This window comes from Phaethon lepturus, unplaced genomic scaffold (genome assembly GCF_000687285.1).
Source record: "Phaethon lepturus isolate BGI_N335 unplaced genomic scaffold, ASM68728v1 scaffold17028, whole genome shotgun sequence".
Taxonomy (NCBI): domain Eukaryota; kingdom Metazoa; phylum Chordata; class Aves; order Phaethontiformes; family Phaethontidae; genus Phaethon; species Phaethon lepturus.
In genome coordinates, this window is record NW_010559397.1 from 9,033 (window position 1) to 23,421 (window position 14,389).

Below are 14,389 nucleotides of genomic sequence, written 5' to 3' on the forward strand. Positions count from 1 at the left end.
GACAGGTTAAAGCAGTAACAGAAGAACACAGCTTAATGGTTGCACACCTCAAACTATGCTGCAATTTCCTGAATTCCCTGAGAATCATTTACTGCCTCTCCAAAACAGTTTAAATTGTTTATTTTGCCATTACATTTGAACACGTTCCATTAGTTATTTGCAAAGGCGTTTCATATTTGCTGCAGAGCTGGAACTCTCTACCCATTGCTCTCTACAATTACAAAGTAGAGGGAAGTTCTATGTGGGATCTTCAACTACAGCCTACCCGAAGTGAGTTGAAGTATTTTTTTACAGGCTGCTCCATTTTGCCCTGTAATGAGCAGAGTAGCTCATATAGACTCTTCTGCTGCAGTCACAGGGGAAAATAGAACCATTCTTCTGAAATAGAGATTTAGATGAATTAAGAAAAAGCTCAGCATTGAATCTTATTTCAGGTTGTAACTTTGTCTTATTTTATGATGCGCTTACAGGGCACAAATTCTCTGTCCACAGTTTCAGTTTCTGTGAAATAAGTAATGGTTCCCTTGTTCTGGAGTGGGGAGGGAGAAGGGGACAGTACAAAGGCAAAGATGTTCTCAGTGTCTGTACAGGCATTGAAGCATTTGGTACAGATGTAAGATAAGATGAACAAATACAGACCATCTCCCTCAAGACTGTGAAGAATGTGGAATTTTGAGCTGTGCATGCAGATAAAGACCCAGCTTCCAGTTTCTGACCCTTTTTGTCATTTTTGCCTCTTGCCCTCTGTTGTATTATGTTTGGCAGTCTGTCTGGCTACAAACTCAAATAAAGCTAATAGATGCTGTGTTTTTTTAATAGCCAGTGGTGTTTGAGAGCTGTTGTGTTTTTGGAGCCATAGGGACAGTAAAGAATGTGAAGACATTCAGAGTAGGTTGTAATTCAAATGTATCATGTATTGTCTTGTGCATATTCTCTTTTACAAACATTTAATTTGACATAACCGCATATGACCATAAACTCATTGTGACTCTCACCAGAATGTGCATGTAACCATGTAGTATTGTTAAACTGAGTAGTGTGTACTCTTGCAAAAATGAAACTTTGTACCAGTGTAAAAGCCAAGAGATATTCCCCTCATCCTAAATAGCAATATCTCACACTGAGCATTTCAGAGGGGTACAAAGCTGTTTTCATTTTGATGTGAATTTATTCCATAGATTCATTGCAAGTATTGAGCTGGTGGATTACAAGGTGATTTTTACCACCCACTCTGAAGGGATGCTATTTCAGCAGTCTCATTGTAAATGCTAAAGAATCTCCTAGTCCTCCATGGTTGGTTGTAGCCAAAGGAACTATTGAGGGTAGGGTCAGCAGCAAAACCCCAAGTAAAATCCATGCTATTGCCTCCCCTAAATAGTGTCATTTCCCCATTGATTGGTAAGCCCTAGAAACAGCCTTTTCTAAGATTTCACAATCTCTAACCTCCTATTCAGCTTCCTAGCAGAAGGGAAATTTTTAATTATGGGGCGGGGGGGGGAAGCACAGATGTTGCAAGGTATTAAGTCAAGAGCTTTATGAAGGGGACAGCTTTCTTTCCCACTAGTGATAGCTAAGCTGGGTGTTCCTAGACATTTCTACTGGATATATTTAGAAAGGAGGTCAAATATTAATCTACAGCCAGTTTAACTCAGAAACATCTGATTTTACAGTAGCATATTCAATAGAGTTGGAGACGTTCTGGTGTGGAATTTGTACCTATTGTAAAACGTGTTTTGATCTCCAACTTGGAACCGTATCTGATAGCCAAAAAGCTTTAATCTCAATTTAGACATAGTGGAGCAAGGACTGGCAAAATGCCTGGAGGGTCTAGGTCTTCATTACAGTTGAATAGTTTTTTTTCTTCTCTGTGCTATAATGAATACCAAAGCACATGGTGCACGGGGGGCTGGTGACGTGATGGATACCAACAAGTGATACAGAAGTTACAGGGCTGTGTGCAGGTGAATAGGAGAGGCCTACAGCATTTAACCAAAATGGCTGGTTTAAAATGAACTACTGACTGTCTCCTGAGATAAATGGAGGAAAACACCCAATAAAACTGTCTATAAATGGACTGATCTGGTGGTCAAGTGTGAACTGAAACAGTAGGACTGTTTCCCCTGAAATAGGATAACAATCCAAACTTCCTTCTCTCTTTCCACCACGTCTCCCCACCCCTTGCTTTTGGTTGTGTTCTTTTGCATTTTGCTGTCAGAAGGAGAAGACTGCTTCAGGGGCCCTTAATACTTTAATAATCATTGACTCTCTCCCAAAGCTTGTATCCCAAACGGAGTGATGTTTGCTCATAATTATGCCTGAGAGACAGAACATAGCAGTTTTGAAGTAGGATTTAGACATATTCACTTGACTTCTTAGGCAGTAATTAGAAAAATCTTTTCTTCATGCTGCCTCTGTTTTCAAGATTTGTCTAGTACCTGTCCTTTATTAGGTATATGTAAAATCTTTCTAAAAATATGGAAGTACTGCAGCAAGCTTTCTACAAAACACACTGTGAGTACAGAGGTTATCCCTTGTCTCAGTGTATTTGATGAACTAGTTGTGAAATCCTTGCACATATGAAAAAGATGCGATTCATTACTGCAAGAAAGGTATATATGTTTTAATCCTGTTTTTTGTTGGGGGAAGACTGGTCTAATTTCAGTTCAGCTTTCTTATTATGCTGCTGTTACAGGAGATAAATAAAATGGCCTGTCATTTTGTGTTGCCAGGAGAAAGCTGGGGACATGCTGCTACTGTCCGTTTAATCTTTCACTGGGACAACAGTCAGCGGTAAGTGAACATGTAGGCCAGTAAGGTACATAATAATACTGACAAACATGACATTTGAGAATCTTTTTTCAGATTGGCCCTCGTGGCTAAGCAGGAATTTGAATTTGACTCCTGGCATTGGTCTGCCATGTTCCAGGCTACCGAGGCTCAAGAAGAGCTTTCTAGTTCAGGCTAAGACAGTGTGGGCTGAACTGTCATGCTCCTCCTTCTCACCATGGTCAACTTGCTGCAGTGCTATAGTTTCTTTCTGACAAGATGCCACGTCTCATCAAAGTATAATATCTTAGTGGCAGTTGCTCAGGCACAAGAATTTAGGCTCTGGTGGCTAAGTAGAACTTTTTTTTTTTTTTCCTGTCTGCATCTTGTAAACAGGGAGTAGAATTTCTTTGCTTTAGTCTTTTAGGCCCCAGTCAGTACAAAGCCAAAGATGCCAAAGAAGGCTTTCAACCTAGATAGTCATTCTCAGGAGGACAGGCTGTAGCCTACTGACCCCTGAACCTCAGTGGCAGCCATTGGACGTTCCTGCTTTTGAATGCAGCAGGATGGTTCTGCAAAACTGGACAGCTATGCAGATACCAAGCTACAATGACCTGCAGAGAGGTAGAGAGTTGCGTTTACTCCCAATGCAGAGCTGACCTATGGAAGATGATTTTAGAAGCCAAAATAAATGAGGATGACCCTTCTGAAAACAGTATGAAGTTCTGTCTGTTGCAATGAGATATTTTCTGTTTCCTGATTCTTTTTTCCCTTCTTCACTATATTGCAAGCACAATTCTTTTCTCCTGGTCTGGAGCACAAGTCTTATGAGGAGTGGCTGAGGGACCTGGGGTTGTTTAGTCTGGAGAAGAGGAGGCTGAGAGGAGACCTTATCGCTCTCTACAGCTACCTGAAAGGGGGTTGTGGCGACGAGGGTGTTGGTCTCTTCTCCCAGGTAACTAGTGATAGGACAAGAGGAAATGGCCTCAAGTTGCGCCAGGGGAGGTTTAGATTGGATATTAGGAAAAATTTCTTCACCGAGAGGGTGGTCAGGCATTGGAACAGGCTGCCCAGGGAGATGGTGGAGTCGCCATCTCTGGAAGTGTTCAAAAAATGAGTGGATGTGGTGCTTCAGGACATGGTTTAGGGGACATGGTGGCACTGGATTAATGGTTGGACTTGATGATCTTGAAGGTCCTTTCCAACCTTGTGATTCTGTGAGTTAAATTTGTCTTGCATATAGTATCACAGTGCAGCACCTTGAGATTAAGAAGCCATGCTTCAATTCGATGCTCTTCTGCAAACAGCAAGCAAAAGTGCTACTGGAATGTTGTTGTGCGTAGTTTTGCGTGTTAAACTTGAAAGAGAAATGCAGTGACATTTTCTTGTTGAGTTTGTTTTTTTAAATTCTAAGTTTGAAGGCAATGCAGAATGATTACAGCAGGCTGTTTAATTTGGAATTAAATTAACATTACTGATTAGTTAACAGCCTTTATAAGAGAGACGTTGCATCAACATAATGATTGCAGAGTGAACAAAAGTTAATTTTATATATCAAAAATAAAGAGCTTTTTTTTTTTTTCTGCAACACAGCAAGTAAGGTTGTGGATACAGGTTCCAGAACGCAAGCCAAAAATAGACAAACATGTTTTATTTACTATTCTAAATATGCACCTAATATGGAGCAGGGCCTGCAGAAGCATAGCAATTCTGATTACAACTGCCTATCTGTAAAAAGCAGAAATAGCTAGCTTCTGTTGCTTTTTTACTGATGATCTGTCATGGTTTTGTTGTTCTTGTGTTTATATTATGTTATTGAGGCACAAAGATGACCATTTGATGAGAATCCATTTGCCTTTTTTTTTTTTTTTTTTTTAAAGTTTTGCTTTGGCCAAATATGATACCTGTCTTTTTCTTTCTCTCTAGTACTGAAAACATCAGAGCTTAATTATAAGGGTGCTCATTGCTGTGAGGAAAGATCCTGTTGAGTCAGAGGCATGCAGCAGAGCTCCAGCTGAGCATTTATAAAAGCATGGCTTCTGCAGCTTCAGATTTAGGCTATTTTGTAAAGTATAACCCACCACTTAAATGTCCAGAGGAATTCCCTGTGTAGCTAACATGAAGTGGCAGTGTTCCTCAGGCTGTAATTACGTGCTCTATAATAGAATGGCACCTCAGGGAGAAAAAAAAAAACAAAAATAATTAACAGGATCTTTGGCAGGGTGTCTTGATACAGAGAGCAGAACACTTTCTATGTTGGCTTTATGTAAGTGTAAGTTTTGGCAAGGTGGGCACGGTGCAGACTAGGAGCCCTGGGAGTAGTTGAAAAATCCCTTGCTTTTGAGCTGCTTTGCAATCTTCTATCTACATCATGCAAGCATATTCTATTGGGTTAGGTGCTGTATAAGCACAAATCGAGATGCATTGCTTAGAGTCTAAATGCACGAAATCAAGGAAGTGTTAAAGAAGAGATACAAGAGAAATTACTTTCTCAAGGTTATGCTGTATGTCAGTGGCAAGGTCAGGCTTAGAAATAGAACATCTTATTTTCCATCCAGTAGGTTATATTGATTGGCTTGCAAAATCTCTAGAAACAACCCCCCCGCTGAAGTACTTGAATTCTTGAGGGTATCTCCCAACTTTGAGAGGTCAATGAACAAATGGTAGCTTAATGGAGTAGGGAAGAATTGTGCTCAAAACCTTTTCTGTTTTCATTTTAAGAAAGTGGTATTTGGAATTAATTAATAATGAATATTATTCCAAAAGTGTGATCAAACACTGTGATGAAACAAGGCTAATCATTCACTCCTTTTAGTAGGTCCACATTGTATTTGAGCTGACAGGTCATATAAGGATGGGAATTTAGCATTCGCAGTTTAAATTATCTATATGACAATACATACATAAGAATTCCATTGGTCATCTACCCCATGATTGTGGGAAAACTTGGGTCCAGTCATTTGGTTACTTGGAATTTTTATTATTGTATTCACTAATCATAATTATCTGTTTTGTGTTTAACCAGGTTGGCAACGTTGTATAAATCACCGAGTCAGAAGGAGTCAACCATACCATATCACATTACAGTTAGTATTTCTTTTGGGATGGAGGTACAGAAATGGGAGCGAATTGTTAGCCGTAAAGAAATTTTCAGACACACAGATAAATCTGAGAATGCTGTTTGCTTTCTTAATGTTACCTTTCAGTTGCCTTCTGAAGGTAACCAGTAATACTGGGATGTTTCCAGGTTTATGAATATTCTGCACCTTTTCTCTTTAGAAAAATGAGCCAGCATGTTAGTCCTCTTAAGAGTTAAAACATTTTGATTTCCAGATAAATTTACAGGCAGCCTGTCCCCATCTGTTCTTGTGCTCGTACTGCTTATTTTATCTGCCCTTGATGTTAACTTTTGGCCTGAGTGCAATTACAGAGAACAATCATGCACTTTCTGAGTCTTCATTTTGGGAGACTTGAATAAGCCAAGCTGTTTTCTCCCTTGTCAGGTAGGTGGTTGTTTCCTGAGCGGCTCTTCTCTGCATCTGTTCCAGTTGAGTTTATCTTTTTTAAGACAAGGGTGACCAGAATCATACGTGGTGGTGTGAATCATTCCAGAGGTCTCACCAGTGCTTTGTGCCATACGTATTTCCACATCTCTGCTTTAAGTACATTGCCTGTTATATCCTAGGTTGTATTTAACTCTTTCATGGCTCCATCCTAGCGGTGACCCTATGACCAGCCAATATATACAGATTTTTCTCTTCTGTCACTATCATATGAGAATCTTGCAGCTTATGGCTAGAGTCCTTACTCATCCCTAGTTAAATCCTGTGATTATTTTCTTTTGTGGAGTGCTTAGATAGATATTAATGAGAATACATAGTCTAAGTTGTATTTAGGTTTAAAGAAAACACCACTCAATTCTTGTATCTTCAAATGTCAGATACATAGGTACATACCGTAAGTATTTGCTATGTGTCCTCATGGAAACATGTTACCATAGCATTTCCTGCAGATTTTAATGCTGCCATAAGATGAGATCTTCAAACTCTTGAACAGGAATCGCATTTTTTTCAGTCCTGAATGTATTCACCTGAACAGAAGATATATATATTCTTGGTTCTGTAAAGACTGAAAGGGTAAGTGGGACTACATCCCAAGGTTGTCTGTATCATGTGACTGTGCAGCCCTTTCTCTCCAGCTGACAAACAGAGGCATTTTGTCTTAGTTTAATTGCCTTTTCCTTTCAGTATTTTTACATGCATTACAAAACAGCTATGCTCTCTTCGTGTCATGTGAATGCACACAATCTTGAAATACAGTTGAGAGTGTATCCTAATCAGAGATTAGTTAAAATTTAAGATTATCCCTGTGTTTTTCCCTTAATCCTGTTGAGCTGCTTCAGCAGATGGTTTCTGTAAGTAAAAGATGTATTATCCTTGTTTCTTTCGTGAAATTCAGGTTTGATGGTAACAGTCTGCTATTACTGTTTCTCATTCACATCTCAGTAGTTAAACTGGAAGATGTAAATACATGTTCAATGCTTCCAAATCTGATCTAGCACATCTATGTATAACCAGCATACAAAAAAAAAAGAAAAAATTGTAAATTCCTGAAGCCTAGATCCTCAAAGATGTTTAGGCTTATGCAAATTAAATACTTTGGTACCATTGACAAACTGGCTGTTGAGTGCCTGTAAGCTGATGCAGAAGTGTGTAAATTCGTGACTAAGCTCTAGTTCTTTTCAGCTGTGTCCTTTCCAGCATACCAGCAAGTCGGTCACCACTCTGAGCAAGCGTGGAAGCTGTGGAACACCTATCAAATTAAATAGAGTTTCTTTCACAGGCTGATAAGGGTTCATTCTTAAATGCAGAGTATAGAAATGTAAATTGATTTATGCACAGGGGAGTAAGTAGATCATCTGATGCACCTAAATTTCCCAGGTAATGTGACCTGATTATTTGATCCTGAACGATAGAGGCCCAGGACCTATATTCTGGGTAGGAATTGTCAGGATTTCCCTGAACTGTGGAGGGTCTGCCAGACTAGCAGTGAGAATACCATTCAAGTAACAAAGTCATCTACCTTTGTCAGTCTTGATGCAGTCTGTAGACGCCAGAAGACTTTAAATGAACAACTGAAAACACTGTAGACTATTGAAGCTTTGTAGGTCCAGTGAGCCTTGTTAAGCCTTGGTTCCGTTAGCTACATTCTCTCCATCTAAAAATGACTAACTAGCTTCACAAATATATACAAAATTCTTGTATTTTCAAGGGGCTATGCCTAGAAGGTACATGCCTTTAACTAAATGCAAAACATCCATACTAAGCAGCCTACTTTATTGTGTTCTGGCCTTTATAACCGTTGGAATGCTTTTGCTGAGCGTCTAGCATGCTGGATTAAGTGGATTCTTGGCTAGAGATCCACCTTTGTGCCTAAGGGAAATGGCAGAGATTAGATGCAAGCAGCAGTGAAACACTAAACTTGAAGATTCCCCATTACACTATTTAGAACAACACTTGAGTTGCTTATAATAGCAGAGGGACTGCACAAATTCTGCCCTTGTGGCACCTCTTGCTCTTTGTTCCTTTAAAAACGTAGCAGGCTGTGTGAGGTGAGTCATTTAGAAATAGAAATACAGAGATGGGAGACTTAAGCAATACATTTTGATTGGGTTTTGTTTTGGATTGATCTTGGTGTGGGACACACTGGCATTTTAGAAAAGTCACATGCCTGATAGTAATTCTGCCTGCTTTTTCACACTGCACCAACCTAAAATGTCAGCTTTCCCGAAATGCTCTCATCCCCACAGTGTCTCTACTTGAGCATTTCGGATCCCCAAAGCAATTCCTTTTTCTGATTAGCCCCTTTTCCTCTGTAAGTCTGCAGTGCAGTGAGAGTCTTCATTGAGCTGTCAGCAGTGCTCCCTGCACAGCATTTGTCTGGAGATGGGCAGACAGACAGTTGCAGGCTCCACATAACATCTCAGTATCTCCATCTCTATTGATGACATGTTTAACTAACTGATTTTCCAGATCTTTTGTATTTTAAAATCTTTTAAAACCATTAAATTGTGAGCTAAGGGAACAGAAAATATGAATGGTACTAAGCCAAATAGATCACTTTAAGCTCTCCTGCGTAGCAGCATCTAGTTTTTACTTCTACATTAGTTTTTGGCAGTTAAAGGTTATCATCCCATTGTGTCCCATGAATTACTGTGCTGGGACAGTCTTTGCAGTCTAGAGACTTGACTCAGATATGCTGTTCTCTTACAACGTCTCATTGATGTTTTCTGTTCATTAAGTAGATACATGAAAGAAAAATATCCTAGGTTTTAGAAATTCACAGTTTTGTTTCTGAAAATGACTGAGGCAGCTAATCCAGTCATCTCCTTCCTTCTGTGGGAGCTTGAATAAGGGCTGAAGGATTTGGCTTTTAATTTATCTAAATAGGCAACGTAAGTTAATTTACAGAGAAGCATAGGGGTTATTAGTAGTAAAATTAAAAAGATAGCCTGGTTGGTGAAAATATCCTTAAAAAATAAAATGAGGACACACAGTTATTAATTGGCATGTGTGTTGAAAAGCTTGCAGTTCTGAGCTTAGCCTGGTCTATAAACGCTCTGTGGCTGCTCATCTAAAATAAATAACAGCATCATACCTCATTCTGATCTTCTGGGAACTAGTTACTCATGCTTTATATCCGTAGAAGTGTTACCACATGATATTTGCTTATATCTTACAGTCTCATGGCTTCCGAGATGTGCAGCCTCCAGCTGTCACACAAAATGCAGAAGGTACTGAAATGAACCCTCGCAAACGGCCAAGGAGAGAAGAGGAAAAGTAATAGCGATTCAAAATTTGCATGTTAAAAAATGTGTGCTACGTGAGAACAGTTGCATAGTGAACATGCAACCAAAGGTAGCCTGAAAGACTCTTAACTTAAATTCCTGCTCTGGACATTATTTTAACATTAAGATTGCAATATGTAAATTTTTCGCTGGAAATACCTTTGTGTAGGGCATAATTTTACTTTTATAATAAAAATCTATGTTTTCTATAACAAGAGGCTGCAGCTTTTTTGGGGGGTGGGGTGGAGAATGCAACTACTACTTGGGTGTAAAAACAATGAAATGCAAGCATCTAGTACAGTACATTTAATGCCACAGGTCTTGATCACTCATCTGGCTTTATGTGTATCTGAATTTTAAAAAGGTTTCCTGCAGCAATCTGTTCCCACCAGGGCAGAAGGCAGGGGAGCTGCTGATGGATGCTTTAAGATAAATGCGTGCCAAATGCTGTGCCAGACTGGGGCATTAGCCCTTACCTGCTGCAAAGTCCTTGATCAAGGACGATCAAAGCACTGTTTTGAACTTCTCATTTATCTTGTAGTGGTAACAACAGAGATGAAACACTAGATCTGAAGGACAAAAGATTTGATCCAGCGTGTTAATTTTGTGTTCCTATCTTAGTAAATAAGAATACTGTACCACCACTCAAACTTGAACCAAACTGCTGCACAGCTCTTAGCTTCCATGTTGTTCTTTGACCAAAGCATTCAGAATGACGATTCTGTAATCAGGATCTGTTTTGCTCATGGCTTTAATGAAGAGGAAACCCTGGCTTCTTAGGCACCATCAGATCCAGAATCTAAACCAAATCAAAGAATGAATGTACACTGAAAATACAGCAGGGATTTGTCCTCTTTTTATTAAGAGAAAACAAATTGATAAGATTATTAGAGGAGAAGAAAGGTACTGCAGTGCAAAATAGTAATTACTTCAAATAAGTGGTTGTACACATGCACACATATGACACCTTTCTGGCATGGTGGTTGGTAATATTACAGCTGAGGAAAGTCAGCCAGCAGGCTAAATGGAGAATACAAGTTGTGGGAGTCACTATCTTTAATTTTTCATTTAGTAACACTAAATTGACTTTGCCTTGAAACAAAATTCAATGATGAATCTGAGTCACAAAACCCCTCTATTCAAAAAGCTGCAAAAAAGTGGCAGTGCTTTTTGGATCATTATAGTGTTTAGATACAAATAACATAATAAAATATTAAAAGGAAAAGTATTCAATTGCCATGCAGCAAACTGGTCTGTGTCAAAATTTAAAAATGAGTCAGGGAGAAGCTCTCAAGCAATCATGACGTAGAGAAAGAAAGGCAGCGGGGTTTGTGACTCAGACAAACATTTCGATGCAGGAGACAGGCAAACAAAAGGATCCTACCGTGTGTGATGTCAGCAAGCAAGCGCTCCGTTTGGGAATAATAGCTTCCTACGTATTGCAGTGCAAGAGCAGGGGGGAGCTAGCAGAGCACACATCCTACGTAGCCACAAGGAAAACCATCCATGAAGGATGCTGTAGCAATATTTTAAGAAGCACTGCTGGTTACTAGTGATAGCTGCTATCTAACGTGTTTGAAGTTTATGGAAAAATCTGTTTCTCTCCACTTACTGTGTTCCGATTTAACATCCCCAACACGTTCTTCCATGTGCAAGGAGAGTAAGGACATGTCTCCAATAAACTATTAATTTCAGCTGACTGGATTTTTTTGTTTTGTGTGTAGTAAGTAGCATCCAGAAGCCCCAGCTGAGATCCTGATCCTGTTATACCAAGACAAATCATTTTGCCTGAGTAAACGTTAGGTCCTCCAGTATTCCAGGCATCATTATCAAAATAAAAAAATTGTGTAGTTACTGATTAACAGTGGGAGTTACAAAACATCCAAAGGAAACTCTATGCTGACATTTAATTTTTTTTTTTTCATACTGAAACTATTATAAAAATCTGCTCAGCAGACCAGAGCTAGAGAGAAGGATCTGTTGGCAGAGACAAAATTAGATTAAATGAGCCAGATTTCATTCTCATCTGCTAGAGACAAGGAAGCTGTTCCAGGCTTAGAATTGCATATAAAGAAAGAATCTGACCATTGCCTCACCAATAAATCTTCCATGGCAAGTTAATATTTTCTTACGTGTGCCTGGAATTCTCTTGCCTTTCACAGTATCAGTGTACAACAGTGAGTGGCATGAGAGAATTTTGTGACTGCACAAAAAGTAAGATTCTAACTAGCCAACTTCACAGCACTAAATCAGAAATAAAATAGGTTGTTTGATTTGCTGCTTAAGTCCCAGTTTTCCAAAAGCCAAGAGCTTTAACTAGCATGCTGAGTTTAGAATTATTCTGTTTTGTAGTGATGACATTTACTTGTGGTGTAGGAACCTACTTTGTCACCACAACAAGAATACCGTATCTACCACAGGGCTTGGCAACAGGAAAACATTGTGGTCACAGTATACCTCTTCTCAAGCCCAGAATCCTGCTTTGAAACTCTTTAGTTTGGACAGGGAAAATAACAATTTATTTCTTCCTGATTTTATGTGTTCTGCACCCTCTCCATTATGAAACACTGAGAAACCAACTAGCTTCCAACTAGAATAAATTTAAGAAAACACAGAGAAGAAAGAGCTTAACTGAAGGTAAGAAGAGGGAGCCAAGGTTCAAGTTATGCAATCAAACAGTCTCATATTGAAGTCGATTACAAACTGGTTGACTAAAGTGGAGAGAATAACCTGAATGTTGAATACAGTGTTGAGAAAAAAACATTTAAAATATAACACCTATTTTTTGTTGAATTTCAGTTACTGTTCCTTTAGTTATTGGGGGGGGTGTGCTAAACTTAGAATCAGATTTATTCCAAGGCATTTCATGGATTAACGACAAAGGCAAAATCCTTACCGCCTGCCTTTTTAACCTCATCCTTTCTCTGAACAAAAGAAGATGTGTAAGTTGGAAGGACAAGTCATTGTGGTCCAGTTTCTCAGAAGAGATTGTCTTTACCACAGTCAGGATCATAATTATTTAGAAAGGCACATTACGCTGTATTATACTGTTTTAACACATGCTAATTCTATATGAAATATACTTGATTAAGTTTTGAAGTATGGTTTGATGCTTGTCCTAAGACAGAGTAACTTGAGGGAAATTGAATAAATAGAGTGCTTACATTGCAGTAACACAAATATTACAACAGAGTACGTAAGGGAGATAATACTTCTCTGTACAGGATGAGAACCAGGGAAGTCAACCTGTGATTCCCAATTGGTTCAAGCACAACGGCCTTGCTAAGAGCTGCATACAGGAGCCCGGCTGAAGGGGGATGTGAGCCACCGGCTACCGGAGCTGGCAGTGTCTTCGGGCCGCCGAGCAGCCTGCCCAGCCCTCCTCCGCACCAGTTCTCCCCTCAACTCGAGGAACCAGTGCCAGCTGCTACCTGCTCCCGGGCTGCGAACTCAACGTCTTGTGGCTTCTAGCCATAGAGCCATTTTGGATGATTAGGGTCAGGAGAGTTGGCTTCCCTTGGCTACTGCAAGGTTTCTGCGTTAATGTTCCATGCTGAAGAGTGAAATCACCGGGAACTGGCCCCCTTCCCAGTGCTGAATTTCACCCACAAATGAACCCGCTGTTAAACTGGAGCTACTGTCTTGCTTCCTACAAGCAAGAAATATTTGTACAATATGCACTATTTATTAGAGAGCCTAAGCTCTATGCAGTTTTAACTATATCTATAGAAATAATAAATGGTATTAAAAGCAATAGTTCAATCACTACACAAGCAGTTAAAATGTTAGCTTATATGCTGAAAGGATGCATAGAAAAGTATGTATTTTACTAAGTCATTCTTCAAGAATTATAGCTAAATACTGATCATTTTATTACAAGAATTACTTGCCATTGATTTAAATGGAGTCAGAGAAGCATCAGGATAATAAAAAAAATTACAAAAATCACATTTCAGTTTCAAACAATGCAAGGCAGGAATGTTTAAAACATAAAATATCTAGCAATGTATATAGGAAAGTAAAAAGGAAACTCTACAGACCTCAGTAAATGGTTCTAATTGGATCTGGATGCTTTTCTCAAAGCCTCCAAACATGCTCATGAATGCTTGCTCAATTTGGTATCTCACATTGCATTATTTTTGAGTTTTAAATTTATGACATGTATACTTCTAATTTCGCATGAACCACTGCAATTTTAAGCAACACAGTTGCAACTACCCTTACTTAGTGATTCTTGTGTATGTTGCTAAAATAAAATGTTTTGGACTAAAGAATATGTTGTCTCCTTAGCATGAAAATGATGCCTATAAAAGTACAGCATGTCAATATGATATTGTAATATAATTTATAACACCTTTTTTTACTATATAAGCTTACTACACATTTGACTATAAATGTTATGGAATATATCACACAAATGTATCTCTAATTATATATTTGTATAATTAACACAATTTTCTGTGGCTAAATCATAGAATTTGAGACTGTTCAAAGAAGTTAACATTAGCTGCACACATACTTTAAAAATCCTATCATTCTATTTTATCTGTACTCTTATAGCACCTACATCACAATAATAATGGTCAGAGTCTGGACACAACAGTGCTTGGTTTGTGGCATTCATTTAAGTGGTTGATTTTTTTTTAAGTTGTTTTGTTGGGTTTTTTTGAGAGACATTTCTAAGTAGGTGCCTGTAAAATTCAAGGTCTCGTGACTGGAGCAGGCTGTCACAGAATCAGGAATCTAATCTACAGTAAGGTGATGAACAAGTCATTT

General features: G+C 38.9%; 1 protein-coding gene across 1 annotated transcript in view; it reads left to right on the plus strand.

Moving 5' to 3' along the window:
• RAD51C (RAD51 paralog C) overlaps window positions 1-9,827 on the plus strand; it is a gene marked incomplete at its 5' end in the record, with an annotated part of 17,727 nt that extends 7,900 nt beyond the window's left edge. The window contains 3 exons of the mRNA XM_010293332.1: window positions 2,730-2,790; window positions 5,792-5,852; window positions 9,508-9,827. Of these exons, the coding sequence (XP_010291634.1) occupies window positions 2,730-2,790; window positions 5,792-5,852; window positions 9,508-9,609 (224 nt within the window). The remainder of the gene's footprint in view (window positions 1-2,729; window positions 2,791-5,791; window positions 5,853-9,507) is intronic.
• Between the last annotated feature and the right edge of the window lie 4,562 nt (window positions 9,828-14,389).